We start from the raw sequence: 15,691 nt of genomic DNA on the forward strand, positions 1-15,691 counted from the left end.
GCACCGAATCTCACTACAGACCCTGGTTCGATTCCAGATTGTATCACAACCGGCCGTGTTTGGGAGTCCCATAGGGCGGCGCACAATTGGCCCAGCGTCGTCCGGGTTAGGGTTTGGCTGGGGTAGACTGTCATTGTAAATAAGAATTGGTTCTTAACTGACTTGCATAGTTAAAGAAATGTTATACTTTATCTCACGGGAAAATATGGGCCATCACAATACTGTACCTATATAGTATTGAAAAATAGGTTCTGCATTGCTCTCTCTCTTTCTCCTTTTTTCTCTATCTTTCTCTCGTTCGTTCGTTCCCTGAAGGATTTTCACATATGATGATGGCAGAGCAAGGTAGGCCTCTCTTCTTTTCTCACCATCATTTGTTTCAGCGTGGTTGTGTGTTTTTTGTGATGTTTCGAAGATGTTCTCTTCAGATGACAAATGCAAATTTTCCTCTATATGTGATGTTAATAACAATACAAAATAACAATAGCATTACATCAATGTTACAGCATTACATCAATGTTACATCAATGTTACATCAATGTTACATCATTATTACATCAATGTTACATCATTATTACATCAATGTTACAGCATTACATTAATGTTACAGCATTACATTAATGTTACAGCATTACATTAATGTTACAGCATTACATTAATGTTACAGCATTACATTAATGTTACAGCATTACATCAATGTTACAGCATTAGATCAATGTTACATTATTACATCAATGTTACATTATTACATCAATGTTACATTATTACATCAATGTTACATTATTACATCAATGTTACATTATTACATCAATGTTACATTATTACATCAATGTTACATTATTACATCAATGTTACATTATTACATCAATGTTACATTATTACATCAATGTTACATCATTACATCAATGTTACAATATTACATCAATGTTACATCAATGTTACATCAATGTTACATTATTACATCAATGTTACATCAATGTTACATCAATGTTACATTATTACATCAATGTTACATCAATGTTACATTATTACATCAATGTTACATCAATGTTACATCAATGTTACATTATTACATCAATGTTACATCAATGTTACATTATTACATCAATGTTACATCAATGTTACATTATTACATCAATGTTACATCAATGTTACATTATTACATCAATGTTACATCAATGTTACATTATTACATCAATGTTACATCAATGTTACATTATTACATCAATGTTACATCATTACATCAGCGTTACAGTGTTACATCAATGTTACAGTATTACATTAACAATATTAAAAGATGAGGAATTTGCCGTCTAAGGTGCAAACTGACTGAAATATTTTTTTTTCCGTTTGCAGACTTTAACATAAACCTAGAATACTGCATTATGTGTGTATGGGTGTTTTTGTGGATGTGTGTGTGTGTGTGTGTGTGTTTGTGTGTGTGTGTTTATGTGTAGTGTGTGAAGGACTGTGTGGTCTGATTTTACTACACTGCCAAGTTGCTACTGTGTTGATTTTATTAATATAAATATGTTAATGTCTGTTTTGTACTCATCGAGCACTCTTCAATGTCAAACTATTCACTGATGCTCTTCTCTCCTCCTCTTCCGCCACTGTGGATACACGACCTCTTCTCTCCTCCTCTTCCTCCACTGTGGAAACACGACCTCTTCTCTCCTCCTCCCCCTCCTCTTCCTCCACTGTGGATACACGACCTCTTCTCTCCTCCTCTTCCTCCACTCTGGACACACGACCTCTTCTCTCCTCCTCCCCTAGCTAAAAGCAAAGGTACAGATCAGTCTTTCTTCAACCTCTCTTTAAGAAACCTTGGGCTAGTTTGAGTGAGTGTCATGTCAAATAACATGTGCGTTTCTCTGTGTGTTAAAACAAGGCAAAGTGTATTCCCGCTTTTGTCTAAAACATTGATGTTTGTGTTCTAACAACGGTCTGGAGTCTAAAGTGAAAGACTCCCCTGGTGTAATGCAGTGAGTTGCTGTATTGTTTGCCTCGCTGTGTGTTTATCGGTTCCTGCCTAATGGAAGCTCAACAAGGGTGCTTGGATTAAGCGAGTTAATTAAATTAACGTTAATTTAAAGTTGTAAAACAGACAGAGGGCTGACTGAGTCTAAATGAGTGAAAGAGGCAGTGGAGCTGTAGATATGTTGAGTACTGGATTACTGGATTACGGATTGGGTCTGGGTTTTGGGAAAACAGGCGCTCAGTTTGATGACTATAGGCTGGGAGAGATTTGAATGATGTTCAGGAATTATGTTTTCCCATTTTCCCAGAGAGAGGGGTGAGGATGGAGAGGACAGGGAGGGGTAGAGAGAGGGGTGAGGACAGGGAGAGGTAGAGAGAGGGTTAGTTTAAGAGAGAAGTTAGGGAGGGAGTGAGGGAGGGAGAGAGAGAGAGAGAGAGAGATATAGTTGACCATGGACACACACTTTAATAGATGTGTTCTATTTTAGTTTGTCATTGGAGTATTGTGTTGGCACACACACACACACACACACACACACACACACACACACACACACACACACACACACACACACACATTTTGCTGATTTAATCATGGCCTGGGATTGGGACTGCCTTGGGGAGAACCCCACTGGGACACATCCTGGCTGTGTCTGGCTCTCTGAATGGCTGCCTGCCTGCCTGCGAGAAGACAGAATATACCTAACCTGCTTTATGAAATCTCTGTACATCCTTTTATCATAAACAAAACACATGTTTTATGGTCATAATCAAGTCTTTAGCCTTGATTGCAAAAATGATTAATGTGCAGATAATCATTTGGAACTTGTGTTGGTAAATGTTCAGGCACGATCGAGTCCGACCAATTGGCCTCTTGGAAAACTGCTATGAGCACACGCCAACCACCCTGTACGTTCACACCATAGTGACTGCTTTACAGTGAGAGACTGATGAACCAGAGGAACGTGAAGCGCTAGCTGCCTCTGTTCTGCTCTGCCTGACTGTACTGGAATACCCCACAGCTCCCTGGACATTCACAAGGGATACAATGAGCTTGAAGGCAAAGAAATGCCCAGCTGTCACATTATCAATTAAAACGCAGTGTCACTGTCTTTAGTAAGGGAAACCAGACTGTGGAGTCAGTTTGATAGGATGCTATTGGCCTACAATAATAAGCAATACTCTTCTCTTCCCAATGAAGTAAAGAACAATACTCTTCTCTTCCCGTCCCTAACCCAAAAGGAAACCCAGAGAGGTACACTAAGCCCCAGTGTTTTATCAACATCTTCCCCCTGTGCTGACTGGTTCCCTCTCTCCTTCCCTCCTCCTCCTCTCTCTCTCCTTCCCTCCTTCTCTTCTCTCTCTCTCCTTCCATCCTCCTCCTCTCTCTCTCCTTCCCTCCTTATCTCGCTCTCTCCTTCCCTCCTCCTCCTCTCTCTCTCCTTCCCTCCTTCTCTCGCTCTCTCCTTCCCTACTCCTCTTCTCTCTCTCCTTCCTTCCTTCTCGCTCTCTCCTTCCTTCCTCCTCTCTCTCTCATTCCCTCCTCCTCTCTCATCTTCCCTCCTCCTCCTCTCTCTCTCCTTCCCTACTCATCTTCCCTCCTCCTCCTCTCTCTCTCCTTCCCTACTCATCTTCCCTCCTCCTCCTCTCTCTCTCCTTCCCTCTTCATCCTCTCTCTCTCCTTCCCTACTCATCTTCCCTACACCTCCTCTCTCTCCTTTCCTCCTCCTCCTCCTCCTCACCTCTCTCCTTCCCTCTTTTTCATCCATCTATGCTTCCCCCAATTCTCCTGTCTGTCTTACTTCCTGCTTCCTGTGTTTAATCTCTCCACGAGAAGGCAGACATTATTACCCATCAGCCCCCCTGTCGGCTCCTGTTAAGCAGACAGGATCTCCATTCCGGCTCTATTTGCATCCAACACAGGATACAGGAAGACATAGATGGAATCACAGAGGGAGGGAGAGAGAGACACAGTGCAGCCTCACCCTACTAGAATCTGAAGTCAAATGTCTACTGTTTGTTGATGATCTGGTGCTCCTGTCACCAACCTAGCAGGCCTTACAGCAGCACCTAGACCTTCTGCACAGATTCTGCCAGACTTGGGCCCTGACAGTAAATCTCAGTAAAACCAAAATAATTGTGTTCCGAAAAAGGTCCAGTCGCCAGGACCACAAATACAAATTCCATCTAGACACCGTTGCCCTACAGCACATAAAAAACTATACATACCTCGGCCTAAACATCAGCGCCACAGGTAAGGTCGGTGATGTTTAGGCCGAGAAGGGCCTGCTATGCCATCAAAAGGAACATAAAATTCATCATACAAATTAGCATCTGGCTAAAAATACTTGAATCAGATATAGAACCCAATGCCCTTTATGGTTGTGAGGTCTGGGGTCCGCTCACCAACCAAGAATTCACAAAATTGGACAAAGACCAGATTGAGACTCTGCATGCAGAGTTCTGGTAAAATATCCTCTGTGTACAACGTAAAACACAAAATAATGCATGCAGAGCAGAATTAGGCCGATACCCACTAATTACCAAAATCCAGAAAAGAGACGTTAAATTCTACATCCACCTAAAAGGAAGCGATTCTCAAACCTCCCATAGCAAAGCCATCACCTACAGAGAGATGAACCTGGAGAAGAGTCCCCTTAGCAAGCTGGTCCTGAGGCTCTGTTCACACACACAAACAGCCCTACAGAGCCCCAGGACAGCAACACAATTAAACCCAAATCATGAGAACTCAAAAAGATAATTACTTGAAGAAGGTGGGGGGGAGAAGGTAAAACTGAGCAAACTAGAATGCTATTTGGCCCTAAACAGAGAGTACACAATGGCAGAATACCTGACCACTGTGACTGACCAAAACTTAAGGAAAGTTTTGACTATGTACAGATTCAGTGAGCATAGCCTTGCTATTGAGAAAGGTCGCTGTAGGCAGACATGGCTCTCAAGAGAAGACAGGTTATGTGCACACTGGCCACAAAATGTGGTGGAAACTGAGCTGCACTTCCTAACCTCCTGCAAAATGTATGACCACGTTAGAAACTGATTTTTAACTCAGATTACACAGACCCACAAAGAATTAAAAAACAAACCCAATCTTGATAAACTCCCATATCTATTGAGTGAAATACCACAGTGTGTCATCACATCAGCAATATTTGTGACCTGTAGCCACAAGAAAAGGGCAACCTCTTCCTCCCTCTCTCCCTATTTCTGTCTTTCTCTCCCCTCTCTCCTCTTCCACCACTCTTTCCTTCCCCCCCCCTTTTTTCCCTCTTCCTGCCCCGCCCCGCTCTCCTCTTCCTCTCACCTCTCCCTCCTCTTCCACCACTCCTTCTTCTTCCCCCTCTCTCCTCTTTTCTCCTCTCTCCCCAATTCCCCACCCCTCTCTCCTCATCCCCCCTCTCTCCTCATCCCCCTTCTCTCCTCTTCACCCCTCTTCCTCTTCCACCCTCTCTCTTCTATCCTCTCTCCTCTTCCCCATTTCTCCTCTTCCCTCCACTTTTCCTCTCTCCACACCCCTCTCTCCTCTTCCCAACTCTCTCCTCTTCCCAACTCTCTCCTCTTCCTCACTCTCTCCTCTTCCCCTCTCTCTCCTCTTCCCCCCTCTCTCCTCTTCCCCCCTCTCCCCCTCTCCTCTGACAGTTTCCCAACACTGGCAGGCTGTGGTGTGATTCATGTTGTGTTATAATTCTCTATAAGCTTTGTCAGGCTACATTTCAATATGTCTTAACTGCTCTGACAGTGCTGAGGTCAGGGAAAGATTACATTCAGCTGGTTTCATATAGAGGGCACAGTTCTACCCTCCTCTCACAGGCACCCTAGAACTATGTCATACGTACTATTACAGACTCTGGTTCTAGTCCTGTGTGTCTGTTGGTAAGATCATGGCGTTATCATTGAGAGGGTTGTGGGTTCGATTCCCACTGAGGCCACCAATGCCAACCTGTTTGCACTCGCTGTTTCAAGTCGGAAATGGTTTCAATCGTTTTTCCCAAATTAATTGTAGAAACACTTTAAATAAGGGCTGTATTTGGTGTAGTTTTACCCTGCCGTGGTGTTTTAAAAAACCATGTAAATCTCTCTCGGATTCAAAAATGCCAATTAGCATCAAAGTAGACGTTATACAAGGTAATTCACGTCATCTCTAGCTAACAGGTATTGTGTCAATTTAAAACTTGCACAAGACAGTTCACAGAATTATCAATTTTAAAGAAATGTAGCCAATTCTTTTCATTACTACATTTAGTTAACATCAGATAGTTAATCCAGAGATTCTTAACTTTGCCGCGATTCGGCAGTCTCATCAAGACCATCATGGCATTTGTAGTTCCACATTAGCAGCTAATTACCATTTAATTTTTGGGGAGTAAATACAGGTGAATATATTGATAAAAGTGACCTTGTCCTAGAGAGATTTACACAGTTATCAAAACATCACGACAGGGAAAGTCGACACGGAACACAGCCCTTATGTTAATTGTTTCTAAAAAAAGAATGGTGGAAAAACTATTGGAACCATTTCCCTGTTTGAACACTAGGTTTTATGGGTATTATGACTCATACTGTGGTGTTCTATAAGTTGGGCCTGCCATCATTCACTTTGAACTGGACTGTGTGTTTACAGGCAGTAGGGCCTGTCATCATTCACTATGAACTGGACTGCGTGTTTACAGGAAGTAGTAACAGCGTGACTTTAGATCATTAGAACACTGTCTCCAGTCGACAGTAGCCGTCTATCAGATCAGGTTTCAGCTGTATCCAGACAGGCTGTGGCAGCGTGACTTTAGATCATTAGAACACTGTCTCTAAAAAGCCACCAAATACACCTGAATGGATTTCAGCACATATGTAAATACAACGGGAGTCCTCTTACATGTGGGAACGTCACAGTCCTTTTGATCAAACAACCATGAAAAGGTAGGGTATCTTTCCCTCAGGTGTCTATGCACATCCAACAACAACAACAACAACAACAACAACTACTAATAACAGAGCGAGATCAGCTAAAATCTAATGAGGAAACATTAGATAAACCTTCACAAAACTGTATTTTTACTTCTCGTCCTTCTGCAGCTTGCCTGCCAATGCTTGTCCCAACCCACGTTTTGACAACTGAATTGGAACTTGCCTGCCTGCCCATTTGATCGATGCCAAATACATTTGATTGACAACGAAGAGATATGCTAAATGTGGATAAGAATCACTCACGTTCAGCATAATTCACATTTCTTGCTAGCTAACCAAATGACACCTGCACCTCTTGCTGTAGCCACCCTAAATCAATATGAGGGGGAAAAGTCAGTCACTCACCCACTCCTCCAATGACATCACATCCTCCCAGCAGCTAGTCAACTAGCTAATGTTTGGCTCCGTGTTTTTAGCTTGCCCCAAAAAATTGCTAGCTACGTAAATAGATACACTAGCCTAGGGGTGTCAAACTCAATCAGCCACGGGCCATATTGAAAAAATAAAACAAATTTGTGGGCCTGACATAGACTATTTTGTTTTTACAAAGAAAATTGCAACTGCGACCCAAACTGGCATTTGTTTTATTATAAAACATATGGCACTTTAAAATGTCCACTTATGTACGTAAGATGCTGTACATAGCATTTTAACATATTAAAACAAAATTAGAGATACATAATATTTGTCCAGCCTTTGCTGCTATGCTGCGATCCTAATCAAAGTGTCTTTAATCACTACAAATATCGGAAATGTAGCTATATTTGTAGTAACTTTAAACTTAAAACATGTTTTTCATATTTTTCCACTGCATGGATCGCTGGTGCGGTTGAATGCAGCATTGCTGTGTGGGTGCAATCCAAATGTATTATAGTTGTGTAGCCAGCCTAAGCTACTGCTCAAATGTTGCTGTAACAGACCTACATGTTTCTTCTTTGCCTGGTATTTTCTTGCAGGTTAAGTTTTATTTGGTTATTCATTGTCAAGCTTTAAAGACCGAAGCCAGACTGCAACATTTTAGTAGCCTAGCTAGGACTGTGGCATGTGTCTGTACACTTTCCCTAAGCTGCACGTTGTAAACGAGACACACGAAAGCAATTGAAGTTGAATTCACGGACGCGAGCGCAACAGGCTGTAATTTCATTAAGTAGATGACTTAACTGTTGACTCACGTTCGTTGTATGGATGAGACCAAGGAGCAGCGAGAGATGAATACATCTTCTCATTTAATGAAACGAAGAACATTTAAACAAACTTACAAAACAACAAAATGAACGTGAAGCTATATATAAAAAGTGCAGACACAGGCAACTAACACATAGACAATCACCCACGAAATCCTCAAGGAATATGGCTGCCTAAATATGGTTCCCAATCAGAGACAACGATAAACAGCTGCCTCTAATTGAGAACCAATCTAGGCAACCATAGACATATAACTACCTAGACTAGTCAAAACCCATAGACATACAAAAACACCTAGACAATTCAAAAACTAAACAAACCACCCCTTGTCACACCCTGACCTAACCAAAATAATAAAGAAAACAAATAATACTAAGGTCAGGGCGTGACACACGTATACTTGCTTGAATTTCCTATTTGGCCCGCGGGGCTTTTTGTTTGACACGTGTCTTAGCCTATTAGCCACGTTTAGACTAACTTGTGATTATTGCCCTTTGCTTGTTTGTATTAACATTAGTACAGTCCTCCATTTTTGTTCAAAATATTGAGTAATTGAAGCTGAAACAGTGTATCTCGACTGGGTGGAGGCAGCAAACAATGTACCCGCTGTGATTTACAACCTGATGGCATTATATTTGGGACCCTTCAAGGAATGTATTGGTGAACTATATGAATCATGCATTGAACTGCATCCATCTATTCTGACAACAATGTCTTAGTGTCATGGAACGCTGAGTCAAATAGAACCTATTTTAAAACCTGATAAAGTTGGTTTCGAAGCAATATTTGATATTTTTGACTGAAATTATAATTGTCTGTTTGTTTAATATCTGCAAAGTAGTTAAAACGTTGTCAGTTCCACGTCAAGGTGCTGTAAAGTGGTAAATATATGATTAAGTCGCTTTGGATAAACACCATATAGTATTAATATTATATTACTTAAAGGCAATATGTCTGCATTGTGTAACCGGTGGAAACTCAATGATATCAGTGAATGTTCTGTTATCCTAGCAGAGTGAAACTGGTAGTAGTGTGATTGTGAACAGTTGTCTTTTCTATGGCTGACTGACTGATGCCGTAATACAGCCATGAGAGAGAGAGAGAGATTACATTACTTTGGCCTCCATGTCTATGGCCCCTTCGGATGACAATGGCCCCCCATCCACAGGGCAAGAGTGGTCACTGAATGGTTTGATGAGCAGGAAAATGATGAAAACCATATGCCATGGCCGTCTCAGTCAACAGATCTCAACCTAATTGAACACTTATGGGAGATTCTGGAGCGGCGCCTGAGACAGTTTTCCACCATCATCAACAAAACACCAAATGATGGAATTTCTCATGGAAGAATGGTGTCGCATCCCTACAATAGAGTTCCAGACACTTGTAGATTCTACGCCAGTGGGCATTGAAGATGTTTTGGCTCGTTGTGGCACAATGCCCTATTAAGACACTTTATGTTATGTTTCTTTTTGTCAGGGGTAGAGAGGGGACAGAGAGACAGGCAGGGTAGAGAGGGGACAGAGAGACAGGCAGGGTAGAGAGGGGACAGAGAGACAGGCAGGGTAGAGAGGGGACAGAGAGACAGGCTGGGTAGAGAGGGGACAGAGAGACAGGCAGGGTAGAGAGGGGACAGAGAGACAGGCTGGGTAGAGAGGGGACAGAGAGACAGGCAGGGTAGAGAGGGGACAGAGAGACAGGCAGGGTAGAGAGGGGACAGAGAGACAGGCTGGGTAGAGAGGGGACAGAGAGACAGGCTGGGTAGAGAGGGGACATAGAGACAGGCAGGGTAGAGAGGGGACAGAGAGACAGGCTGGGTAGAGAGGGGACAGAGAGACAGGCAGGGTAGAGAGGGGGCATAGAGACAGGCAGGGTAGAGAGGGGACAGAGAGACAGGCTGGGTAGAGAGGGGACAGAGAGACAGGCAGGGTAGAGAGGGGACAGAGAGACAGGCATGGTAGAGAGGGGGCATAGAGACAGGCAGGGTAGAGAGGGGACAGAGAGACAGGCTGGGTAGAGAGGGGACATAGAGACAGGCATGGTAGAGAGGGGGCATAGAGACAGGCAGGGTAGAGAGGGGACAGAGAGACAGGCATGGTAGAGAGGGGACAGAGAGACAGGCTGGGTAGAGAGGGGACAGAGAGACAGGCATGGTAGAGAGGGGACAGAGAGACAGGCTGGGTAGAGAGGGGACAGAGAGACAGGCATGGTAGAGAGGGGGCATAGAGACAGGCAGGGTAGAGAGGGGACAGAGAGACAGGCAATGGTAGAGAGGGGGCATAGAGACAGGCAGGGTAGAGAGGGGACAGAGAGACAGGCATGGTAGAGAGGGGACAGAGAGACAGGCATGGTAGAGAGGGGACAGAGAGACAGGCTGGGTAGAGAGGGGACAGAGAGACAGGCATGGTAGAGAGGGGGCATAGAGACAGGCAGGGTAGAGAGGGGACAGAGAGACAGGCTGGGTAGAGAGGGGACAGAGAGACAGGCTGGGTAGAGAGGGGACAGAGAGACAGGCATGGTAGAGAGGGGACAGAGAGACAGGCATGGTAGAGAGGGGACAGAGAGACAGGCTGGGTAGAGAGGGGACAGAGAGACAGGCATGGTAGAGAGGGGGCATAGAGACAGGCAGGGTAGAGAGGGGACAGAGAGACAGGCTGGGTAGAGAGGGGACAGAGAGACAGGCAGGGTAGAGAGGGGGCATAGAGACAGGCAGGGTAGAGAGGGGACAGAGAGACAGGCTGGGTAGAGAGGGGACAGAGAGACAGGCAGGGTAGAGAGGGGACAGAGAGACAGGCATGGTAGAGAGGGGGCATAGAGACAGGCAGGGTAGAGAGGGGACAGAGAGACAGGCATGGTAGAGAGGGGACAGAGAGACAGGCTGGGTAGAGAGGGGACAGAGAGACAGGCATGGTAGAGAGGGGGCATAGAGACAGGCAGGGTAGAGAGGGGACAGAGAGACAGGCATGGTAGAGAGGGGACAGAGAGACAGGCATGGTAGAGAGGGGACAGAGAGACAGGCTGGGTAGAGAGGGGACAGAGAGACAGGCATGGTAGAGAGGGGGCATAGAGACAGGCAGGGTAGAGAGGGGACAGAGAGACAGGCGGGGTAGAGAGGGGACAGAGAGACAGGCTGGGTAGAGAGGGGACAGAGAGACAGGCATGGTAGAGAGGGGACAGAGAGACAGGCATGGTAGAGAGGGGACAGAGAGACAGGCTGGGTAGAGAGGGGACAGAGAGACAGGCATGGTAGAGAGGGGGCATAGAGACAGGCAGGGTAGAGAGGGGACAGAGAGACAGGCTGGGTAGAGAGGGGACAGAGAGACAGGCAGGGTAGAGAGGGGGCATAGAGACAGGCAGGGTAGAGAGGGGACAGAGAGACAGGCTGGGTAGAGAGGGGACAGAGAGACAGGCAGGGTAGAGAGGGGACATAGAGAAAGGCATGGTAGAGAGGGGACAGAGAGACGGGCAGGGTAGAGAGGGGACAGAGAGACAGGCAGGGTAGAGAGGGGACATAGAGAAAGGCATGGTAGAGAGGGGACAGAGAGACAGGCAGGGTAGAGAGGGGACAGAGAGACAGGCAGGGTAGAGAGGGGACAGAGAGACAGGCAGGGTAGAGAGGGGACAGAGAGACAGGCAGGGTAGAGAGGGAACAGAGAGACAGCTTGGGTAGAGAGGGGACAGAGAGACAGGCAGGGTAGAGAGGGGACAGAGAGACAGGCAGGGTAGAGAGGGGACAGAGAGACAGGCAGGGTAGAGAGGGGACAGAGAGACAGGCAGGGTAGAGAGGGGACATACAGACAGGCTGGGTAGAGAGGGGACAGAGAGACAGGCTGGGTAGAGAGGGGACAGAGAGACAGGCGGGGTAGAGAGGGGACAGAGAGACAGGCTGGGTAGAGACGGGACAGAGAGACAGGCAGGGTAGAGAGGGGACAGAGAGACAGGCAGGGTAGAGAGGGGACAGAGAGACAGGCAGGGTAGAGAGGGGACATACAGACAGGCTGGGTAGAGAGGGGACAGAGAGACAGGCTGGGTAGAGAGGGGACAGAGAGACAGGCTGGGTAGAGAGGGGACAGAGAGACAGGCTGGGTAGAGACGGGACAGAGAGACAGGCAGGGTAGAGAGGGGACAGAGAGACAGGCAGGGTAGAGAGGGGACAGAGAGACAGGCAGGGTAGAGAGGGGACATACAGACAGGCTGGGTAGAGAGGGGACAGAGAGACAGGCTGGGTAGAGAGGGGACAGAGAGACAGGCTGGGTAGAGAGGGGACAGAGAGACAGGCTGGGTAGAGACGGGACAGAGAGACAGGCTGGGTAGAGACGGGACAGAGAGACAGGCTGGGTCGAGGGGACTTTGAGAACTGTGGAGAGAGACATTTATGCACGTGTGTGTGTGTGTGTGTGTGTGTGTGTGTGTGTGTGTGTGTGTGTGTGTGTGTGTGTGTGTGTGTGTGTGTGTGTGTGTGTGTGTGTGTGTGTGTGTGTGTGTGTGTGTGTGTGTGTGTGTGTGTGTGTGTGTGTGTGTGTGTGTGTTTGCTGTTTGTGTGGTGAGGAGAGGAGACGAGATAGACTGATGTTCTCAGGGGACAGAGATGAACTCACTCACTGGGTAATGAATTGCAGAGACATTATGCAAATTGTATGCTAATTATCTAATCATGTTTGATTGCATTAAGGAGGTCTCTCTTCTTGCTAACCTTGAGGAGACATTAATAATCAAATGCTGATCAGTACTGAGTCTGAGACTCTCTCTTCTTGCTAACCTTGAGGAGACATTAATAATCAAATGCTGATCAGTACTGGGTCTCAGACTCTCTCTTCTCTCACACGGACACACACACACACACACACACACACACACACACACACACACACACACACACACACACACACACACACACACACACACACACACACACACACACACACACACACACACACACACACACACACACACACACACTAACACACACACACACACACACACTCATTGATTACAGCTCAGCATTCAACACCATAGTCCCCTCCAAGCTCATCACTAAGCTAAGGACCCTGGGACTAAACACCTCCCTCTGCAACAGGATCGTGGACATCCTGACGGGCCGCCCCCAGATGGTAAGAGTAGGTAACAACACCTCCGCCACGCTGACCTTCAACACAGGGCCCAACACAGGGCCCACCTCCACATCGACGGGCCGAGAGCTTCAAGTTCCCCGGTGTCCACATCACTAAGGAATTACCGTGGTCCACACACACCAACACAGTTGTGAAGAGGGCATGACGGCGAATCTTCCCCTTGCCTGGCTACCCAGACTCCTTGTGATGATAAACGACACACCCAGGGACGTTAGTTTCTTCTCCACAATAAGTCTGGATCTGAGTACATCCCCGACCCTACGCCAACACATTTGGGGCCATCCGATTGGTCAGGAAACTGATGGGTTGGGTCAGAGCCAGAAGTGACCATTTGAAAATGTGTCGTTGGCTTTGATGCTCTGATTAGATGGAGGCAATCCGATTGCTGACAACTGTCCAACGCTCCTCGCGACCCTTATCATCACAAATTACCTCAGTGATGGCAATCTCAGACTAAAGTACATAGCGAACGACAGAGCAGCTGAATTTAGCGTGATTTGTCAGGCTACTCTTCCCCCACAGGAGGCTGAAAAGATTAGGGCCCTCAGAGGGTGGTGAGTATGACACAGGGCCCCCAGAGGGTGGTGAGTACGACACAGGGCCCCCAGAGGGTGGTGAGTACGACACAGGGCCCTCAGAGGGTGGTGAGTACGACACAGGGCCCTCAGAGGGTGGTGAGTACGACACAGGGCCCTCAGAGGGTGGTGAGTACGACACAGGGCCCTCAGAGGGTGGTGAGTACGACACAGGGCCCTCAGAGGGTGGTGAGTACGACACAGTACATCATTTTACCCCCGAGCCATGAGACTTCTAAACAAGGCTTTTAAACAGATAATCAAATGGCTACCTGCTGCTGTAACTGTCTATTTGATATTTGTCTATTCATTCCTCTCTCTCTCTCTCGCTCTCTCTCTCTCATGCATTTAAAAAAAAAAATCTGCATTGTTGAAAAAAGACCCTTAAGTAAGCGTTTCAATGATAGTCTACACCTGTTGTTTACGAACCATGTGATAAAAAAATAAAATAATAATAATATATATATATATATATATATATATATATATATATATATATATATATATATATATATATATATATATATACATTCTGTGTGTCAACACACACAAACACAGGTCAGCCTCTAGCCTTTTTTGGGGGGTCCTAATCAAGATTTCAATTCGTCCTGTTTCATGACTTCATTACGCCATGGTAATGATATCTGAGTGAGAGGGACTAACAACATCAATGGGCTCCTGGGCACATGCCCTGTGTGCCCAGTCGGTAATTTGGTGATGATTAGCACAAGGTTAATAGTGGCTGACCTTACCTATTAACCACTATATTTTTATCTGAGATATTACAACTGCTCCCAACCGGTGTGAGAAATAGAGACTGAAGGAGGAAGCCACCGCATTTGGAATGGTGTTCCCGAGACGGGCATCGCTGAGCAGAGCGGGTTTCTGCATGCGCCCGTTGGGTAGACTGGCTCCAGAGTATCCTTCGATACTGGGCTGCAACGTCTCTCGGGGATGTTTGAGATGCTGCAGACTGTGGAGAACCTCTTCCACGGCCATCCCCAGCTGAGCCAGCTGGTCACGGTGTTGACGTAGAAGGTACCCTTGTTCGTCGACCGTCTGAGAGATTTCCGACACTCCTGCTGCTTCCATGGTTTGAGTTGGTAAGCAGGAAGCAGGTGCAGGAAGCAGGTGCAGGTGAAACGTTTAATAAAACAACAAAGCGAGTAACAAAAGAATTCCATAAGGCTACACGCCGGTAAACATGAACAATACCACCTGGTGAGAAAACATGAGGAGTGACACTTAAAGGGGAGGGAATGATGAAGGTAATGCAGTCCAGGTGTGAATCATAATTATTAACAGGTGCGCGTAATGATGAGTGCCAGGACCGGTGGTTCGTATTCCTGCGACGTCGTACGCCGGAGGGGAGGAGCAGGGGAAGATGTGACAGATTGCACTACCAACGTTTCTACATTTCACCTGGTGTGTTCTGCTATTGTAACTCTCAACAGTAAATTGAGGACCCAACTGAGTTCCTATTTTGTGTTTTGTACTTTTATATAGTTGGTCGGGGGCCCACTAACCACCACGGGGACCTACGCAAGGCACATAGTCTGTGTATAGGCAGAGGCAGCACTGCACACACACTCACACACTCTCTGTGTGACAGAGAAGGACAGACAGAGACAGAGTTACAAATGGGGATAGAGAAGGACAGAGAGGGACAGAGAGGGACAGAGAGGGACAGAGAGGGACAGAGAGGGACAGAGAGGGACAGAGAGGAACAGAGATGGACAGATAGGGACAGATAGGGACAGAGAGGGACAGATAGAGACAGAGAGGCACAGATGGGGACAGATGGGGACATAGAGGGACAGAGAGGGACAGAGAGGGACA

The 15,691-nt window shown here is 46.2% G+C and overlaps 1 protein-coding gene across 1 annotated transcript in view; it reads left to right on the top strand.

Moving 5' to 3' along the window:
• The window catches only part of LOC139563439 (neurexin-3a-like), a 650,445-nt gene that overhangs the window by 22,845 nt on the left and 611,909 nt on the right, over positions 1–15,691 (top strand). The window contains exons 4-5 of the mRNA XM_071382111.1: positions 316–345; positions 1,777–1,788. Of these exons, the coding sequence (XP_071238212.1) occupies positions 316–345; positions 1,777–1,788 (42 nt within the window). The remainder of the gene's footprint in view (positions 1–315; positions 346–1,776; positions 1,789–15,691) is intronic.

This window comes from Salvelinus alpinus, chromosome 34 (assembly GCF_045679555.1).
Source record: "Salvelinus alpinus chromosome 34, SLU_Salpinus.1, whole genome shotgun sequence".
NCBI classification, from domain to species: Eukaryota; Metazoa; Chordata; class Actinopteri; order Salmoniformes; family Salmonidae; genus Salvelinus; species Salvelinus alpinus.